Here is an 18,114-nt window from a genome sequence, read left to right on the forward strand (position 1 = left end):
TTTTAACCGTACTTAGATGTAATTATATTCGTACTTATATATATATATATATATTCTTTTTTAATAGTGAATGAGGATGAGATCGACTCAGATACACCGATATCAGCCACTCCAAAATCTACATCAAGTGTTAAGCTGACAGGCACCACGTTTTTCGGCCCGGATTTTAACGTTGACGCTTATAGAGCTAATAACGATCTAATCGATGTCGATGCCAGCTCTCCGCGTACGCCGAAAACCCCTGGGAGCAGTGCTGGAAATACCGTGCTGGGAATCGGTAGAAGTGACAATGAACGTGGTCATAGAAAGATATTGGAACAACGGAGGCAATTGGTCATGCAATTGTTTCAAGAACACGGTTACTTCCCGACAGCGCAAGCAACTACCACATTTCAACTTAAGCATGTGGATATATTTCCTACTAAGACTAGCTTGCAACTGAAGATTCGAGAAGTGAGGCAAAAACTGAAAGCTAATTCCACACCGAGTGCTAATAGTCTTGTTAGTCCATTGCCAGTCTCTGAATCGTCTCCTGTTGTAACTGGTAAGTTTCTCATTTATTACGACTTGACGAAAAAAGTCTAACAAATAATTTATAAATATTTTTTCAGGTCCTGCTCCTCCAACATCGATGGGAGTTCCACATTCACTGCCTGTAAGCAGTAGTGGTAGCTAGCACCCACGTGCCAACTGTGATACTATGCATCCCCTTACTCCGCAACATGAATACATCATTATCCTTTGAAGAAGTGTTTACTAGAAAAGTTGTTAGTGTACACTCTCTTTGGAATTTGTAAAGTACTGCAAATGGCTTTAGTGCAATTTTAAATTATGATAAAGTCTGGTGCGGATGACTTTTAGTGGGCATACTGAGACGTGTCGATATATAAATGTCAATGATCGACTCTCTGTCTGTGTGTGTTCGGATTTTTGTGTTCAATTATTATTGAACGATAATGATATGAAAACTGTACATATTTAATAGCTAAATCGTGATGCTTCGGGACAATTTATGTTTTTACGTGCAAACTGGACGTTGCACATAAATACAATTGTACTATACTAAGTACGTACGATGAGTGACGTAAGTATGATGTTCAAACATAGTACGAGATAAAATTTTTTTTTTTTTAATAGAAAATAATATTACATGGCACTGATTCAAAAACGATCGAAAAAGAATCACGATAAAAAAATATTCTATTATATTTTAAAATTATAAACCGCATTTTTATGCGCATTTTTAATTATGAAAATGATATTTGTACATCAACACGTCCTGCATAATTCATGAAAGGCCTAAGCCGTTGTTAATTATTGTTGAAAATATGAAAATTCATAGGGGAAAAAAAAAAAAAAAAAAGACAGGCCGAGAAAAAGGAGAAAGAGAAAATTGTAATTGGAAACATGCAACATAGAATTAACAAAACATTATGAAATCAGAGTTTATATATATAAATATATACTTTAGTTATACTTTATATATATATATATATTATATATATATGATATGTGAGTCGGAAAAACTATAGAGTGAAAACTGCACAAAATTGTATGTCATACACTCATCAGAAATGTTTATTTCTTATGTAAATATTATCTTGTAATAATCTTGAGGGAAAGAATATCTGAACAGTTAAAATGTCTGCAACTCTTTATTTGAAGAGTTGTAAAAGCATTGTATTCTTGACTTATAGATTATGATATCGGAGGTAAAAATCGTGCCATTGTGCGGCGACAAAGTAAAGGGAATGTGCATGCGCTATAATTCCCGTATTAGTGGAAAAATAATTGTTAGATAACTCTTGATATATAGTAATATGTAATATGTTTCTCTGACATTATTGAAAGTACTTATTCTATTGTTTTTAGAGCTTTGCTAAGATTCTGTGCAATAATTTATATTTTATACGTGTTTTAAAACGGTCTTTTTCCATTTAATTAGTTTATTTTATTTTATTATTATTTTTTTTGGCCTTAGATTTAAGCGTTTTTAAGCAGGTCGTTATTTTTTTCTTTTTTTTTTTTTGGCCGTGACAAATACACATTTTATTATTATCTTTATTACATGTATGAAGTACTTAACATGTATTACATATATATGAGAGACATTACAAAATCTAATCGTTGATATTCGATATCGATTTTTAATTGTCAACAATTATTGTTTATCATTAACAGTAGCAACGTATAAAAGTAAAAATGCGTATTTTATCTATATGTATGCGTTGTATACAACGTTGCATACAATAAATTTGTAAAATATGTTGAAAAGAATCCAACTCTCCTGGATTATATCGTGCATTTTAATAAGTTTACTTTATTGTAAGAGAAAAGGTGTAGTGTATCGCATTTGTTTTAACATCCTCTTTTATTGATCCAGCGTTTTCGCTCTTTTTTACGTTGTTAAAGCTCTCAGAATTATCGCATTGAATTTTAGCAAAGATTGTTGAATTTGGCTGTAAAATAGATTATGTAATTAGTAATATGTTTATAAAAAAAAGCGCACTTCGACAAGTTAAAGTCTCGCGCCACGGCACGTATATCATAGTTAGGAATATGAAATAGTGTCTATTCTACATATTTTGTAAATAGAAAATACACTAAGTGAAATATATATATATATATATATATATATATATATATATATATAATATAATATATATATATATATATATAATGGAGATGGTAGAGCATATGGTATTGTAATTTGTAGAATTATAATTATGAAAAAAAGTGCAGCAGGCAGGATTAAGTTAGAATAATTGCAGATTATGGGCCTTCATCTGTAGTAGACTTTTGTGCTCGGGACGGTCCTCCCACCCTTCTCCAAAGTTAATCCTTTCCTAAAGCGTTAGGATATTATTGTTTGTATATAATATTATAATTATATCATTATCCTATTATCTTTTGATTTATTATCTTTTACCGAACGTTAAGCGCACTAGCAAATAGCAACGTAAAAAGAGGGAAACTTAAAGCCTGGATTGATCCTGTAATGTTTTCGTATCGCCGATATTACTTAACGTCTTTACTCTATTGATAAGAAATCAGCTTTAAATTTATATTGCAAGCCATTTTAATGTATTTTAAGACGATTTTTATGATTGCGTTTCATGTAAGCAATCAAAAATTCGAAGGGTAATCGTGTAATTGTAAAAGTATTTTTCTTTTTTCTCTCTCTCTTTTTTTTTTTTTTTTTTTTTTAATATTTTATCATGAAATATTTTAGATACGAGTGCTCAAATCTTATTGTATTATATTTATGCTGCATGCCTACACACAAGATCTAGCGAAAATTTAATGAATCTGTTAAGTATGTTTGTTAATTGTGTCTTTAATTAAGAAATTATATATCAAGCGTTCCTTCTCTCTCTCTTTTTTTTTTTTTTTTTTTTTTACGCAATTTTCGTAAGTATTTTTAAAAACAACATATTCAAGATATACACTTTTAGATCTAGATAAGACAGGATCTTAACAGGGTTTGAATATCTCTCACATTCTAGCCCATTTCTCAAAGAATTAATACAAAAAAAAATACTATATATATTTTGTACTGGCGTAAACTAAAAAAACAAAAAAAAAAGCGAACTACTTTCCAGTATTTATAAGATTCTTAAAAATTTCTTTCACATATATATACACATATGTACATGTCTATATACATATTATATGTGTATGTATATATTCATATATTCTTCCCTCCCTCATTTTGTATGGTGATGAAATACGTTCCGTGATTTAGCAGCCACGAATGTGACTGTGATCTAGGAAAACAGAAGTAAAGTAAAAGTGGCGGCTACTCTACTGACTATTTCTTCACCACTAGACTTCCTGCGTGTAATCCCTTCCTCTTTATATTTTTTCCTTGATGTATAAACGGATATGCACTAAATCGAGCGCTTCTTTACACCACTCTTTGTCATTATTATTAGTATTTTTTTTTTTTTTTTTAATTATTTGCGTTGAATATATTTTTACTGTGCTTAGTCGCCACGCAATTTACCGTAATGTCCAATTATTTCTTGTTTAATTTTGAAATATTTTTAAAACTGTTATGTAATTATATATTATCAGTCAAGATTAATGTTATAAAAATATACGAAGCATACAAAAGAGTTAATACCACATATAAAAAAAAGTCGTGGACGAATGACTCTATGTATCTATGCAGTAAAAACTACATGTTAGACATCGACCCATTGTACGATATACGTGCATATACATGCGTGGGATAACGAAATATAAACACAATTATAAAAGGAAAAAAAAAAATATATATATATATACATATATATATATATACATAAATGTATAAAACAAATTATTAAACGCAGTCGCATATGTATGACATTATAGTATATATTATATGTAGGAAAGACAATTATATATCTGGCTGAGGCATTAAAATCTGCACCAATCCAACGAGACAGACAAGTCGGCTTTGTACCTTGAGACGTGATCGATTAATACATACCCCTTATGATCCATTTCAGTGTCGCCAAGCAATATTTCTGGAACGTGTTCTCGAATGTAAATTATATCGACGTCCTCGCGCGTGAACTCCGTGGAATTTTCACTTCGTTAGAAAAGAAAAAGGAAAAAAAAAAAATGTGATGCGCGTGTATATTTTTTTCTTAATCATATCTAACCTAAAACAAAAAAAAGTGAGACTTAGAGGTATAGAAATTCTTTCGTAGGGGGAGAGAGAGAGAGAGAGAAAAAAAGAAAAAAAGAGATATCATCTTTTTTACACTTGCGTACTATCATAACGCGTTCGATGTTCATTTGCCAATTTTACCATTGTGCCTGTATAGATACTTCGGGACTCGTGAATCACCGAGTCCCGCGTGTTACGAGTTAAAATGCGAGATGAGGCACGTTTTGCGGATGAATGAGCCGATGGAGATTGGCAGATTTTAACACTGATGCCCTTAAAACGAGTACGTTGTTGGACCAAATTACCGGGTACACAAACACGCATACACACGGCCGTTTCGACTTAGAAATGCGTTTAATTTTTCTAAGGAGCGTCTGAGGAGATGAGAGCAAGAACGTGAGACGAGAAGGAAGAAAGAATCTACCCGCGCGGAATTCTTGTGGCATTTTACGTTGCTGGAATCCCCCCGATCACGCAAAATCGACGTTTCCGTCTGCAATTGTATATATACATTGACGTAAAATTAAGTGTACGCGTCCGTCTTTCCTTCGGTTAACGCGAGGTTTACTAGGTTTGTGATCTTCGATGAAAGCGTGGAAATGTTTGAGAGTTCGGTGCCTGCTGTTTTCTATTGAACGATACGCATCCGACCTCGCGCCTCGTATCACGCATTCTTAAGTGACTGCTCTATTAGATCGTACAATATCACATCGCCGGTCCTTCCACCGAACGCATTTCCATATCTCGCATCCCGCCATTTCATCGAAGTTACTCTGCTCAGTAATAAATTGTAGTGCTATAACCGCGGATAATAATAATGATAATAATAATGTGGAAATTAGAGTTTTAACATTATTATCGGTGAGGCACGTCGCTGCGAACGATTGATTTAACTCTGTATGTGAAATGTATTATATGAAAATCTAATCTCGTAACAATGTAAAGTCTATATTTTATTATAAGATAGAAAGAGCAGTGTGGTGGATTATCTTATGCCTGGCCAAAGTATTATTATTACACCGACATTTAGCATACGCAATAATCAGTTTTTATGGAGCTCGGCATGCGCTTATTCTTCCGGTGGACGTAATTCGTCGCGGAGAAACCGCAGCCTGTTGGCGTTGCGCCATGAAGAAAAGGGTTTCTTAATTTTCCTTTTCCTTTACACGACGTATACACTGAAGTGCATTGTTCTGGGGGAAGACATTTTAATGGCCTCTTGTGTGTATATTAGTATTAACGATACTGGTAACTGTAAAAAAAAATAAAAAGAAGGGAAAATGGATTCTTAGCACATTACAGAGATATTACGAATTTTCAGAAAGCAGATAAATATGGAATATTATATATGAAAAATATTCTTCATCAAATGTATATTACAAAATCATATATATTATATACCGATGTCTGATTATAAAAATATTGAACAAGTGTTATCAAATAAAATGTTGTAATCTGTGTTGACAATCGCCGATTGTTCTAAACTTAACACGATCGTTAATCGGATACATGCCTTCTTACGTAATAAAGGTAATGAAGCTCGAAATTCATTTAACGTTACGTATCGAAATGATTATTGTTTCTGTACATAAAACCAGCTGGAGGAAATTTTTTTTTGAGCCAAGGAAAAGTTATTTGCTGTGAGACTTGTATTAAGAAGTTGAAAAGATTAGCGTATAGTATATTTTCTTAAATATCTATTACAACGTACAGCTCCGTGTGATCTGGTTAAATCGTAATTCTATCTTGCATTTCTCACTTTTTTTTATTAATTTAACAATTTGCACTAATTATAATAATTTCTAAAATTTTATCAATTTGTCAAATGTAATTGTTATTTCGCTCCTTGATAAATAATTTTTAGCAAGATATTTCAACATATATATATATAAAAAAACAGTAATTACTGTGTTTTATGTATAATATTAAATTTTCTGCTTAAATACAGTATTAAAAAAGGAAATGCAATTTACAAATGCAATAAATACAAATTAGTCCATTTGCCTCATTGCCATATGCACATAACTACTGGTTACTTGGATATATTTTCCTTTTGCTTTTTCTGTTTTTTCGTTTCGATTTCATCGATCGGCGCAGCTTTCACAAATAGAATTTCGCTTTCGTACTCGGAAGGCATGTACTCGGCCAGAACTTTTGGCACCTTGATACCAGTTTCCGTTTGATGTACTTCCAAAATCGCGCAAATTACACGCGTCACGGCACACAACGTCGCATTCAGCATGTGAACGTAGTCTGTTGTGGTATTCATCTTCTTTGTTTGCCCGTATCTGCAGATGTTAAAGTTTCATAAAAGTTTTGTGAGTTGTATAATAGCAGAGACATTTATTTAATTCACTGACCTGACGAGCAATCTCCTTGCTTGATAATCCAAGCAATTGCTACATGATACGAGCTCACGAAATGCACCCGAGCCGGGAAACCAGGCTTCCAAGTCCAACTTCTTGGAAGCTGCGTGATTCAGTGCACCGGATACAATATTAACTATACGATAAGGAATTTCTAAAGCCTGATAAAATTCTTCTGCGTTGGAAATCATATGATCCATCATCTCCCAAGATTTATTATCATGCGGCGAGGTAAGACAGAATTGTTCTACCTAAAAATCAAATAACATACATTAAGCACGTATATTAAACTTATCGTTTTATTTACGAACAATTAATATTTATTTGCAATGCTATTATAATGGTTTGGAAGTGATTTTTATTTGACTTTTTGAATTTATAAGCTGCACAAGCTCAGAATATTAAGCTCTGACTTTCCTAGTTAAACTAAGAGCCGCCCAATATTGGAACTAATTTGTAGATTACTTTTTATTTAATTTCAGATACCTTTTCAAACTGATGTACCCTAAAAATGCCTCTAGTATCTCGTCCATGAGAGCCTACTTCTTGTCTAAAGCAAGTGGAGATTCCAGCATATTTTATTGGTAAAGCATTTTCAGCTATCCATTCGCCCCTATGAAACGCTGCTATTGGTTGTTCAGAGGTAGCAATGAGGTATTTTTCTTCCATTTCTTTATCCTCGTTACGTTCGCTACCTTTACCAATCACCTGATATAATAAATTTTAACAGTAATTACATTAACTAGATACTACAAAAATACCTTGTGCATGTCATTTACTCTTGTTTCTTTTATGTTAAACAAAATTGCTTTACTGTTTACCTTGTACAATTCCTCATCAAATTGAGAAAGTTGAGCTACTTCTTGCATCGCGTCTTTCCGCATAGTAAATGGAGTGTACAGAGGCTTATAACCTTTCTTAAATAATTTTTTCAATGCTAATTGTATTACAGCCTGTTGGAGAAACACCGCTGGTCCAGTCAAGAAATAACCTCGTCCACCAGATACATTTGTTCCACGTTCTCCATCCATGCCGTCGATCATATGAATCAGATCGACGTGAGAGTATTTTTTTCTCTCAGCGCAATCTCCCCACGTTCTCTCAACCTAAAACAAATATTCAATTAAATAACAGATGTTAAAAAAAGTATCTTGCATTTCACAAAAGGCATCAAATATACTTTGTTCTCTTCCTCATCGTCACTGACAGGCACGGATTCATGCAGATGATTTCCTACTTCCCTAAGTGCGTTATTTCTCTCCGATTCGGTGGTTTTCAGGTTCTCATCGTTTTTTTGTATAGCAATATCGATGAGCGTTCGTATTCGCTTGATCTGCGTCACCGTTAACGCTTTTAGGTTCTCTGAAGTCAAGCTATCCAAATCTTCGGCGATCGCTGGTGGCACGGTGTCGTCGTCGCCGATCGGCTCCTTCCTCTTCATTTTCTCGCCGATCTCTTTGCTGCACAGGTTCTTCAGCTTGTTAAAGTTGTCGGCGCGATGTCGCAACTGCCGCCAGTGTTTGTCCTTTTCGATTACAGTGTCCACTAGCTGCACATCCTTGAAACGCTTCTTCTGGTTTTCTCGGATCTTTTCCGGGTCAAAACCCTTGTCCTTACGGAAAAAATCCAAGTCGAGCACCATGATTCTTGTCTTATAAACTTTGTGGGAAGACACACGCACTGCGCCGCACACACGTGGCACCTCGACCAGCTGCGACAAGACAGACGAACGTAGAATCTCTATTATTACGTCAGCCATGTTCTGTTTTCAGATATTTGCTTAAAATTGATATAGTTACCTGTTGGAGTGATAGCGATCAAAAATTGACGAGTACTGTCAACAGTCGATAGCGTTGGATAGCGGCTGTCACAATCTTGGATCCCTTCTCACCCGAGACCTGATGTAACAATTTTAGGTTATGATACAAGACCACAAACTTTGCATTACTGTAGACTGAATAACTTCCATGCTAAACTTATCCTCGATATATAACAAAATCCACCATATTGCGACAAATAAAAGAAACTTTTTAAGTCTTAAAACTCACATAAAGTTTTTTTAATTTGCAACGATCTAATCCGATAAATTCTGACACATCTATTGCATAAATTTAGTCGTTCTCAATTTCCGGTTGGACGCATTAAACCGTAGGGATGAATCAATTATTTTCATTTTTAAAGTTTAATTTGCAAACATAATTGCTCAAGTTATTTATAATTTAATTAACATAATAATTCAAGAGACTTCTAAAAATCATTATTAAATTAAATTCAAATGATAGAACGCGTCAAGAAATTAAAAAGTCTGTATAGCCACTGGGTAAGTCTTATTTGCGAGCATTACTATGCTTGTGGGAGATTGCTACTTGAAAGATTGGAAGAAGGATATATGTATACGAAGGAAAGCTCCCAAGGACAACGAAGAGCGCGTGTGCAATGCATTAGAGTTTTCATCACGAAAAATAAACGTATGCAACTAGTGTCGGTTAGTTCTTCGAGTGCTGGCCGGAGTTACAGCACGTAAAAGCTTGCAAAGTAATCCGATATATAGTCCTTTCGGTATAGTGATTACCTTCTCCCTCGCATAAATGTGCAGAAATTTATATTCTAATTAAATTAAAACTATATTAATTTGCCGTGTGTAAATTAAAGTCGCATATTTAATTTCAAAGCTATGAAATACAGACACATCGTCATCGTCGGGGTGTCACTGATGACAGCACTCTGCCTGCTTTCTGGACTAATGTATTACTTGAATCAAGGTATGATTACGTTATATACAGATAGATTAATTTTACGTACATTGTCATTAATTTTCATTATTACGATCAATTTTTTAAAAGTGCAACTTTATTTATTATTAGCAGCTGCTATGCGAGGCTTTTTTTTTTCTTTCTTTTTTTCTGTACAGTTTAACAGATTTAAATACGTCTCGTCGATATTAGTTACTTAATAACTATTCTATATTCCTTAGCACGTAAGCGCCTCGGTTTTTAAGATAAAAATGACGACTTCAAGCTACAGCATGCAACGTGTTTAAGTTAAATTAGATTGTTTGACGATTAAAAATAATGTTTCGTAAACCATGCACCGATGAAACACGCGTCTCGCGATAAATTTTCGCGGAAAGAAAAAAAAAAAATTTACATTTTTACGTGACTGACAATGAGAAAATGTCAGTAAAATGCGGCATTTTTATATCATATTTCAGATAAGTGTCCCGTCGGTACCTTCCTGTGTTTAAATAGCACCACGTGCATTCCGCAACGTAGCTGGTGTAATGGAGTAACGGACTGTCCGTATAACGATGATGAATCCACAGAAAATTGTTGTACGTTTAAAAAAAGATAAAAATCTTAATAAAAATAATTCAAAGAGATTATATTTCTAACAAAATAATTTCTGCAATTTAAGAAAGAAAGAGAGAAAGATTTAAATATTATTTCGACACCCTGCTCTAGTGTTAAACTTTCAATATGGCAATGCAGATAAATTTGATAGTCTTATTATCTCGATCATTTGTTGCTTCATAAGCACTTTAATCGCAACACATGTATTTAATCTCGGCAACATTCATTAACTTTCATTTATCGTAATTTTACACTTGAAAGAGAAAGCTTATCTTGATTTCTAGACTTACAAAGACAATTTCGTTTCTCTTAATCGATAAATTTGCTGCGCAGTTGACATGCACGGAAACTGGGACTGGTTTACGAAGGAAAGAGATTGGGGAAATATAGAAAATTGCGGTAATATCGCAGAGTACGCGATATGTAATTTTTAGATGGTTAAAAATTCTTACTAGTATATTTTGTTGCAGGTACATTTGACACTCCAACTAAATGCATCTACTATGCATGCCGTGCGACTTGTGCGAATTATACCGACGTGCCCGAAAACTTGTCACCGAATGTTACAGCCATGTAAGCTTCTAAAAAAAAAAAAAAATTGTTACGTTACATTATATGTAAGTACGTATGTTATATAGTATATACGATATAACAAAACACGAATATGCACGTTCAATTATTAATCCTAGCAATTTAATTGATTTGCTGAATAGCATAATGAGTATAAAATACAATTTAAAAAATATACAGTTTTTTTAATTAATTATTACCAATGTGTACATATGACTTTTGCAGTTTTTTAAGTGACAACTCACTCACGCACTTATCTCGCGATGCATTATCGAGATATCCGGAGATACGCTTGTTGTAAGTTATAACTGCTGTGAGATATGTAATAAACTTTTTTTTATTTTTTTTTTTAATGTAAACTTTATAGATTTCTATAATTTCTAGATATCTTGACAATAACAACATTGTCAAGTTAGATAAAGGAGCTTTTACCTATCAGTCCAAATTATTTTGGTTGTAAGTACATATCTTTAAAAATTAAATCATAATATATTAATTGGTATTTGCATATAACGAAACTCGTTCGTGTACAGAATTCTCACGAATAATAGCATCAGCGAAGTACTACCGGGGCACCTAACGGGACTGAATAATTTAGAGACTCTGCTTTTGGATAAAAATAAAATTGTGACGGCAGATTTTTCTGACTTGGAAGACAGCGCTGCTGTGTACTTGATGTAAATTGTCTCAATATAGACTTTTTTTACGTTGCATAAAAATATTTAGAAAAAAAAAAAAGATTATGGGTGATCTCAATCTGTTAAATTTTTCATTATTTATCGTGAAATAAATACTTGCTTTCTAATCAGCGTTATATATTTAGCGCTTTTTTTTACTCTAAATACTACATACTTAACTAACGTTATTATTTGACATGCTCTGCTCTACTTACACCGCTAGTATTGTTCATAAATTTTCAAAAGCACGCGTAAATATTAATATAAACTAAGCCTAAAAACCAGTCGCTAATTTCCCAGTAATCTAATCCACGGATGATAAGCTTATTTACTGTTAATTAGTGAGTCGTTTGGGCACGTTGTTACAAAAATACAGATCCATCCGTAGATTGCTTCCTTATAAGTTCCGTGTGCACCAACTTCGCGATCGTTTGAATGAAAGACGACTAACATGCAAATTCTACGCAAACAAATTGAAATTAATTGCAAGAAAAACTTTGTTAATTGTGGAAATTTATTAGCGTTGCATCTTTCGAAAATATAAAAATAAAAAAACATTTTCCACGCGTCATCTTTTTACAGAAATCCCTGTTGATCATTAATACAACTGTTAGTAAGATTGCATCGCCCATAATTACTGATGTTGATTGATAATGTATGTTAATTTGCTCTCTTTTATTTACAAGTAGAAATCTGAGTAAGAACATGCTGACGACGTCCGCGTTGAGACTACCACGACTACCGGTGTTAACGGAAATGTAAGCTCAAATAATAAAAATGTGTTTAATAAAAATAGAAGGCACGCACCTACAATTTTCGACGTTTCAGATTATTAGACGGGAACTACTTCGAGTCGATAACGGAAGATTTGTTCGCCGGATGCCCCGCTTTGAAATCATTGTACGTACGTAAGTAGATTACGGAAGCGATTACTGTCATTGTTAATAAGATTCATGCGAGCTAACGGCTCAACGATGATTCAGGAGTATGGAGGACAATAGCATAAGCAGCATCGACGAGAACGCGTTTCGGAATTTGCAACAACTTGTTGAGCTGTAAGTGCATAAATGTTAATGCGACTCGGTTTCAAGTTAACGGTACCAGCGATTTGGCCGTCGTAACCGCAAGATAAAATACATCGCGTCGTACCGATTATCGATTCATATCACTGCGTCAAATGCGAATCGACCGATTCGCATGCGATCGGATTAATTTTACAAAAAGAATTTTAAGATGAGGCCGAGGTCGTAACTAAAGCTCTAATTCTAGTCGAGGTATCAGATATGATTAATTGTTCATTTTTTAATATTTTTTTTATTATCACATTCGCTTTTCCAATTATAACTCACGTTCGTCTGGTCGAAGTTTAAGGATTTATTACCGTGTGACGGACGTGGATACAGTTAGAAATTTGAAATTGCATTTTATCTCGATCGTTATTAATGGCAAATTCAACGGATGTCAATGGATCAATTATAAATCAAGTGTCCGCAATCATACACAATTAACATGCAGCCTTGTTTCAGAAACTTGGCGTACAACAGGATAGTCACGATGCCGCCAAACGTGTTTCAGCCTCTGAGTAATCTATTGAAGTTGTAAGTACAAAATACCCGTGTTGTATTACCAATCCGCGTGATAATTCCGCTTTACTGTTAATTGTTTGAGTTGCGTACGTGCTTGGGCGGTGATACTTAGCGTTAAAGATCTACTCGCGAAAGTGAACTACGGAAACGTCACGTGCCCGCGAGCACAACCGGTTTTAATTATAATTTAAACCCGCGTAAACCGGAATCTGTTTGAAAATAAGATTCATTACACTTAGCAACGCCCGTGATGTAATCTCGTTCTTTCAGATTAATCGGTTACAATCCCATCGTCGAATTATCAATGGCACTTTTCAATCCACTGATTAATCTTCGTTCTCTGTAAGTTGAATATATTTTTTTTTTCTTTTCCTAACACCTTTTCTCGTGCGATAATAACGATGACTATAACATCACAAGTTTTTTTCAAATTAATTTCTCGTTTAGTTGAAATTCTTATTGCAAATTTGAAATTTCAGAAGCATCGAAGATATAAATATGGACGATATAGATGAGAATGCGTTCAACGCGTTTTCAAGACTCGACTTCGTGTACGTTTCAGTTGCGAGTATTTAACAAAATGATCGTTTTAAAAATAAGACGCTACAATTTTTTAAATAAAATATTAATCAATCTTTTGACGGAAGATCTAAACTTTTCAGATATTTCAAAAAATTTCATTATTGCATGACTTACGCACCGAAAGTGCAGAAATGCAGACCTACTAGCGATGGTAAGGTGCTTGATATGGGGTAAAAAACGAATTGCAATAATCGTATCATCTTTTTTTTTTTCTTTTTCAAAGGTGTATCGTCGATGTCTCATTTACTAGGCAAGCCTCTGTTAAGGGCTGCTGTTTGGAGCATATCTTGCGTCACTTGCCTTAGTAATAGCCTTGTTCTATGGTGGAGATTTACCGCCAGAGATGAGAATCGTGTTTTGAGTATCATTATCAGAAATCTTGCAGGTAATAATGAAACTAAATTACGTCCTGATTTTATCGCTACAATATCAATGATATTTTCAATTTTTAATGATAAGCAATTATTCCTTTGCGAAACCTGTGACATTTTTGACGATTAAAAAAAAAAAAAAAAAAAAAAAAAAGTTTTAACAGTCGCACGCCGTTACTTTAAGACGATTAAAACAGACATAGGCGCAAGATAATGACAGCGGTAATAAATAATTCCCATTCAAATAATTCGTGGGACGTACCGAATCACGAAGTGCACGCGAGTTATCATAGTTTGCGGTTCACAACAAAGCGCAACGCGATGATCGATCGGGCATATTAATGTTAGGCTCGCGATAAATCACAAGGCGGTAAAGTCACGTAAACCTTTTATAGTGTCCGACATGTTGATGGGAATATACCTCTTCATAATCGCCGTTGAAGACGCGAGGTTCCGCGATAACTACAAAGAGGAAGCGAGTACGTGGATGTCCTCGTGGGTCTGCACGCTTCTAGGAGCGCTAGCGATGACATCATCCGAGGTATGCGCATTAACACCTCCCTGAATCCCACAATTTTCAATTCGCGACGTAGAGTTGCTATTTAACGGTAATATTTGTAATGACCGCTCACGCTACTGTGCAGCGAAATCTGGATGCCGTGACGAAGTCGATAGACATCAGCGATATTATGCCGCGTATTTCGTAATTAATTAACGTTACGTGCGAATATCGATATTTATTGCCGCGTATTTTTCCAAGTAAATTGAATTTCAACTAACTACTCCTTCCGCGCGATTCTAATTGCTCAGAATAGCAGTATTACATGTGGTACAGTTAGATGGCAATTAAAGACGATTTAAAAATGCCGGAAATTAAAATAGACAATCATTTATCGCTCGGCAAGGTTTCCATGCTCATCCTGTCATGTATGTCCGTGGAGCGATTTATTTTGATCGCAGCACCCTTGAAGTGCCATCGTGCAATGACATCTCAAGCTGCATCCTCGTCGATGGTCGTCATCTGGATTATCGGACTTATCATTGCTCTCGCGCCAGGTGCGTTCACGCGAATTTTTATTCGGTTTATTTTATTAATTTAAAAAAAGGGTTTTTTAAATATCTAATTTAATGTTTTACTATATACTTTTATTAATTCATAAGTTATTCATTGGAGAAGCAGTACAAGGTTCTACGGTGTCAATGGAATGTGCTTTCCTCTACATATAGACGATCCATATCTAATAGGCTGGGAATACTCGGCTTTCATCTTTCTCGGACTTAATCTCATCGGGTAAACAATTATTTTTTGTTTTTTGCTTTTTTTGGGGGGAGTTTCCTATCTAAAAAATTTTATATCTAATTGTTAATATCAAAATTTTCAGAGTAAGTACAATTATGTCGACGGTATAATCGTCTTTAAAAAATGTAATCAACGTATACCACGAGCTTGATCAATTCTCATTTCGTGATTGCTTTTCGTGAAATAATATTGCATTGGCAGAAGGGTGCCTTTCAAGACCTATCATTGCATTCATTTGCAGACTGATGATTATCGGTTACGTTTACGTTGCCATGTTCGCCAGCATCTGGAGAACGCGCCGTGCCACACCGTTGTCGGTCGGCGATTCCGAGTTCGCCCTCAGGTTCTTTCTAATCGTGTTGACAGACGCGGCATGTTGGGCACCGATTATAGCGTTGAAAATTCGCGCCATGATGAAATATCCCGTACCACGTAAGCATAAACCCTGATGAGAGTTTTCGCGTTGCCACTAATTCGTTTTCATTGCAGCATGCATCTCCGTAACAATCTTAGATTGATAAATAGGCGCGCGAACCCTGAGCTACACTTTTATTTAAAGAAAACAATTAAGATTTGAAAAGAAAAATTTTTAATAAAAATTTAAATATTTATTAGTAGCGCGGTTGAACTTAAAATTAAAATATCTTAATAAGTATGTAAAATTTATAGCCGACTTGCATGCCTGGATAGTGATTTTTATTCTGCCAGTGAATAGCGCGATCAATCCACTATTATATACTTTCACTACGCCAAAATTTCGCGAAAGACTTAACGAGGGTTGGTTCGGAAAAGTGCGTAGCTACTTATCGAAAAAATGTTCCAGACAAGGTTTGTGCTTCGCTATGAGTAACTTTTTGACTCTGTTTAATAACTTATAAAATATTGATTACTTTTATTACAGACTCGCAGGTGTCAGATATTAGTAATAAAACCGTGATTACTGATAAAAACGCGATACAACTTATCTGGAATGAATGTGACGACGATAGACTGAATACGCCATCTTTGTTTGACTTCAACGACGAAAACGATCGAGCCGAGAGACAGGACTGATGCGAGGTACAACTTTCATGTATTAATTATATATTATGCTTCTGTATTAAATGTTACATAAAATATTAACGTCTACATTTAAAAGCTGATAAGTTGTAATTATAAATAAATTATGAGTCTTTATAGCAGAACGTTTATAGTGGCCAACGCAGAACCTACTTAGAACTAGCAGTAGTGAAACTTTATTATCTGCCGACCATTGAGTATGGAGCTTTTCATAAATAGAAAATTATGAAACCACGTTACGTAATTTGAATTGCACTCAATTAATTTACATCATACAATAAAAAAAAAAAAAAAAAAAAAAACAAACGTACACTTTGTAACAAGGCATAGAAAATGTTTGACTAAAAGCAACTCGGCAAAAGAAAGCTCAATTAAAAATACCGTGCTCCGACTCTCGTTTCCTCAGAAATTATTCGTAAAAAAGGTAGCTAAATAGAATACGTTCTATTTCTGAATGTATTGTTTCGCGCATGGGTGATCCCGGCATGCGGATATTTCAATTGTACGAACCCCGATGGCCCCCGACAGAGTATCCACCCACGAGTTGAGAGATCGTGCTCAAAAACGTACATAAATTATTTTCCGACGAAGTCGGAAACGCGAAACGTGCACCGAAAAATTTACGACATCGGCTCTGATGTACCGGCAAATCATGTTCCACCGATGTGGCACCGTTATGCCGGGTCAGCGCCACTTGTTCCGTATTATTATTGCGAGATGAGAAATTTATCTTCGAACACACGGGCGTGACTTTTTAACGGCTCCACCGTTGTACGCTTTAAAACGAGCACTACATCACTCAAATATACTCGATTAGTCGGCGTAAGGCTATCAGTCGACGCGGCCATCACTTGAAACGATTTATGAAACGATAATAAATGATAAAGACGAAGAAAGCAAGCATAAGGAATTACTAACAATTAATTCCTATCTTTACGAGGAGCGCGTGTCATTTTCTTCGCCTTCGCCGTCATACATTCAATAATTAGTCACGAGAAAATTCATACATAGGGTGTGTATCATTGTGTAAAAGTTTGTATTCTTCTAATCTTTCTATACGAAAAAGAGGACTTGGAATAAAAAAATAAAATAAAATAATACGCCGTGAAAAAATATGTTTAAAGATTTAAAATGTCATTATACGAAAAAATAATAATAATAATAATAATTAATTAATTAATATTTGACGCGTGCAAAAAAAAAAAAAACATTCGTAAGAGGAGAAATGGAAAGTAGAAATAAAGTAGAATAATTAACATGCGTATTTATACATTCTCCTGCGAGTGAGCTGCTCAATAATCCATTAAAACGCGCGCAGATATAAACCGCGAGAGATGCAACGATATCCGACTTCCAACTTTCGGAGGGTTACAGTCGGCCGTAAATCATGCGAACGGTCAAGAAAAATGCATCTCGCGAGCACTCTACGATCTACCGGCACGTGGGTTGGCTCTTACGCGATATAATGTGTAATTTATGGCGGATGGCCAATGGTAAGGTCCCGTTAAGGGGCCTCGATACTTTGCCCGAGACAGACCGCCTTTTAGGACTGACTTTTCTTCCGCCTTAAGCTGCTAAGATTTCTTCGGCTAC

The 18,114-nt window shown here is 34.7% G+C and overlaps 3 protein-coding genes across 13 annotated transcripts in view; 2 read left to right on the forward strand and 1 right to left on the reverse strand.

The window, feature by feature from the left end:
- The window catches only part of Cic (Putative transcription factor capicua), a 44,050-nt gene extending 39,361 nt beyond the window's left edge, over window positions 1-4,689 (forward strand). For 9 of the 10 annotated variants that reach the window (XM_070656533.1, XM_070656532.1, XM_070656540.1 and 6 more), the window contains 2 exons: window positions 68-544; window positions 612-4,689. In XM_070656533.1, coding sequence (XP_070512634.1) covers window positions 68-544; window positions 612-676 — 542 coding nt within the window. In that variant the 3' untranslated portion in view covers window positions 677-4,689. Of the gene's footprint in view, window positions 1-67; window positions 545-611 lie in introns of those variants that run through there. The other variant, XR_011545719.1, reaches the window with a different exon arrangement.
- A 1,618-nt stretch (window positions 4,690-6,307) lies between these two features.
- Window positions 6,308-8,979, reverse strand: Serrs (Seryl-tRNA synthetase). Of its 2 annotated transcripts, none has more exons than XM_070656555.1 (6): window positions 8,826-8,979; window positions 8,207-8,737; window positions 7,848-8,132; window positions 7,513-7,734; window positions 7,021-7,277; window positions 6,308-6,948 (listed from the first exon to the last, which is right to left on the reverse strand). In XM_070656555.1, the coding sequence occupies exons 2-6, from the start codon at window positions 8,666-8,668 to the stop codon at window positions 6,693-6,695; spliced, it is 1,482 nt and encodes a 493-aa protein (XP_070512656.1). In that variant the 5' UTR covers window positions 8,669-8,737; window positions 8,826-8,979; the 3' UTR covers window positions 6,308-6,692. The 2 variants fall into 2 exon arrangements, with proteins under 2 accessions (XP_070512656.1, XP_070512657.1); XM_070656556.1 differs by having other exon boundaries at window positions 8,207-8,766; window positions 8,826-8,969.
- Window positions 8,980-9,425: 446 nt separating this feature from the next.
- Window positions 9,426-16,799, forward strand: Lgr3 (Leucine-rich repeat-containing G protein-coupled receptor 3). The gene is given in 21 exon segments (XM_070656563.1): window positions 9,426-9,788; window positions 10,238-10,357; window positions 10,710-10,775; window positions 10,847-10,949; window positions 11,172-11,243; window positions 11,331-11,402; window positions 11,480-11,653; window positions 12,313-12,381; window positions 12,452-12,523; window positions 12,607-12,678; window positions 13,150-13,221; window positions 13,480-13,551; window positions 13,689-13,760; window positions 13,872-13,942; window positions 14,015-14,176; window positions 14,558-14,703; window positions 15,068-15,218; window positions 15,324-15,453; window positions 15,704-15,894; window positions 16,132-16,290; window positions 16,364-16,799. Coding segments are annotated over 21 exon segments (2,286 nt in total). The 5' UTR covers window positions 9,426-9,700; the 3' UTR covers window positions 16,516-16,799.
- The last annotated feature ends 1,315 nt before the right edge of the window (window positions 16,800-18,114 follow it).

This window comes from Cardiocondyla obscurior, linkage group LG05 (genome assembly GCF_019399895.1).
Source record: "Cardiocondyla obscurior isolate alpha-2009 linkage group LG05, Cobs3.1, whole genome shotgun sequence".
NCBI lineage: Eukaryota > Metazoa > Arthropoda > Insecta > Hymenoptera > Formicidae > Cardiocondyla > Cardiocondyla obscurior.

Coding starts and splice junctions, on each gene's coding strand:
- Serrs (XM_070656555.1), bottom strand. CDS start 8,668: ATGGTGCTCGACTTGGATTTTTTCCGTAAGGACAAGGGTTTTGACCCG. Junction 8,133..8,206: donor ACGATGAGGAAGAGAACAAA/GTATATTTGATG, acceptor TATTTGTTTTAG/GTTGAGAGAACGTGGGGAGA. Junction 6,949..7,020: donor GCAAGGAGATTGCTCGTCAG/GTCAGTGAATTA, acceptor TAACATCTGCAG/ATACGGGCAAACAAAGAAGA.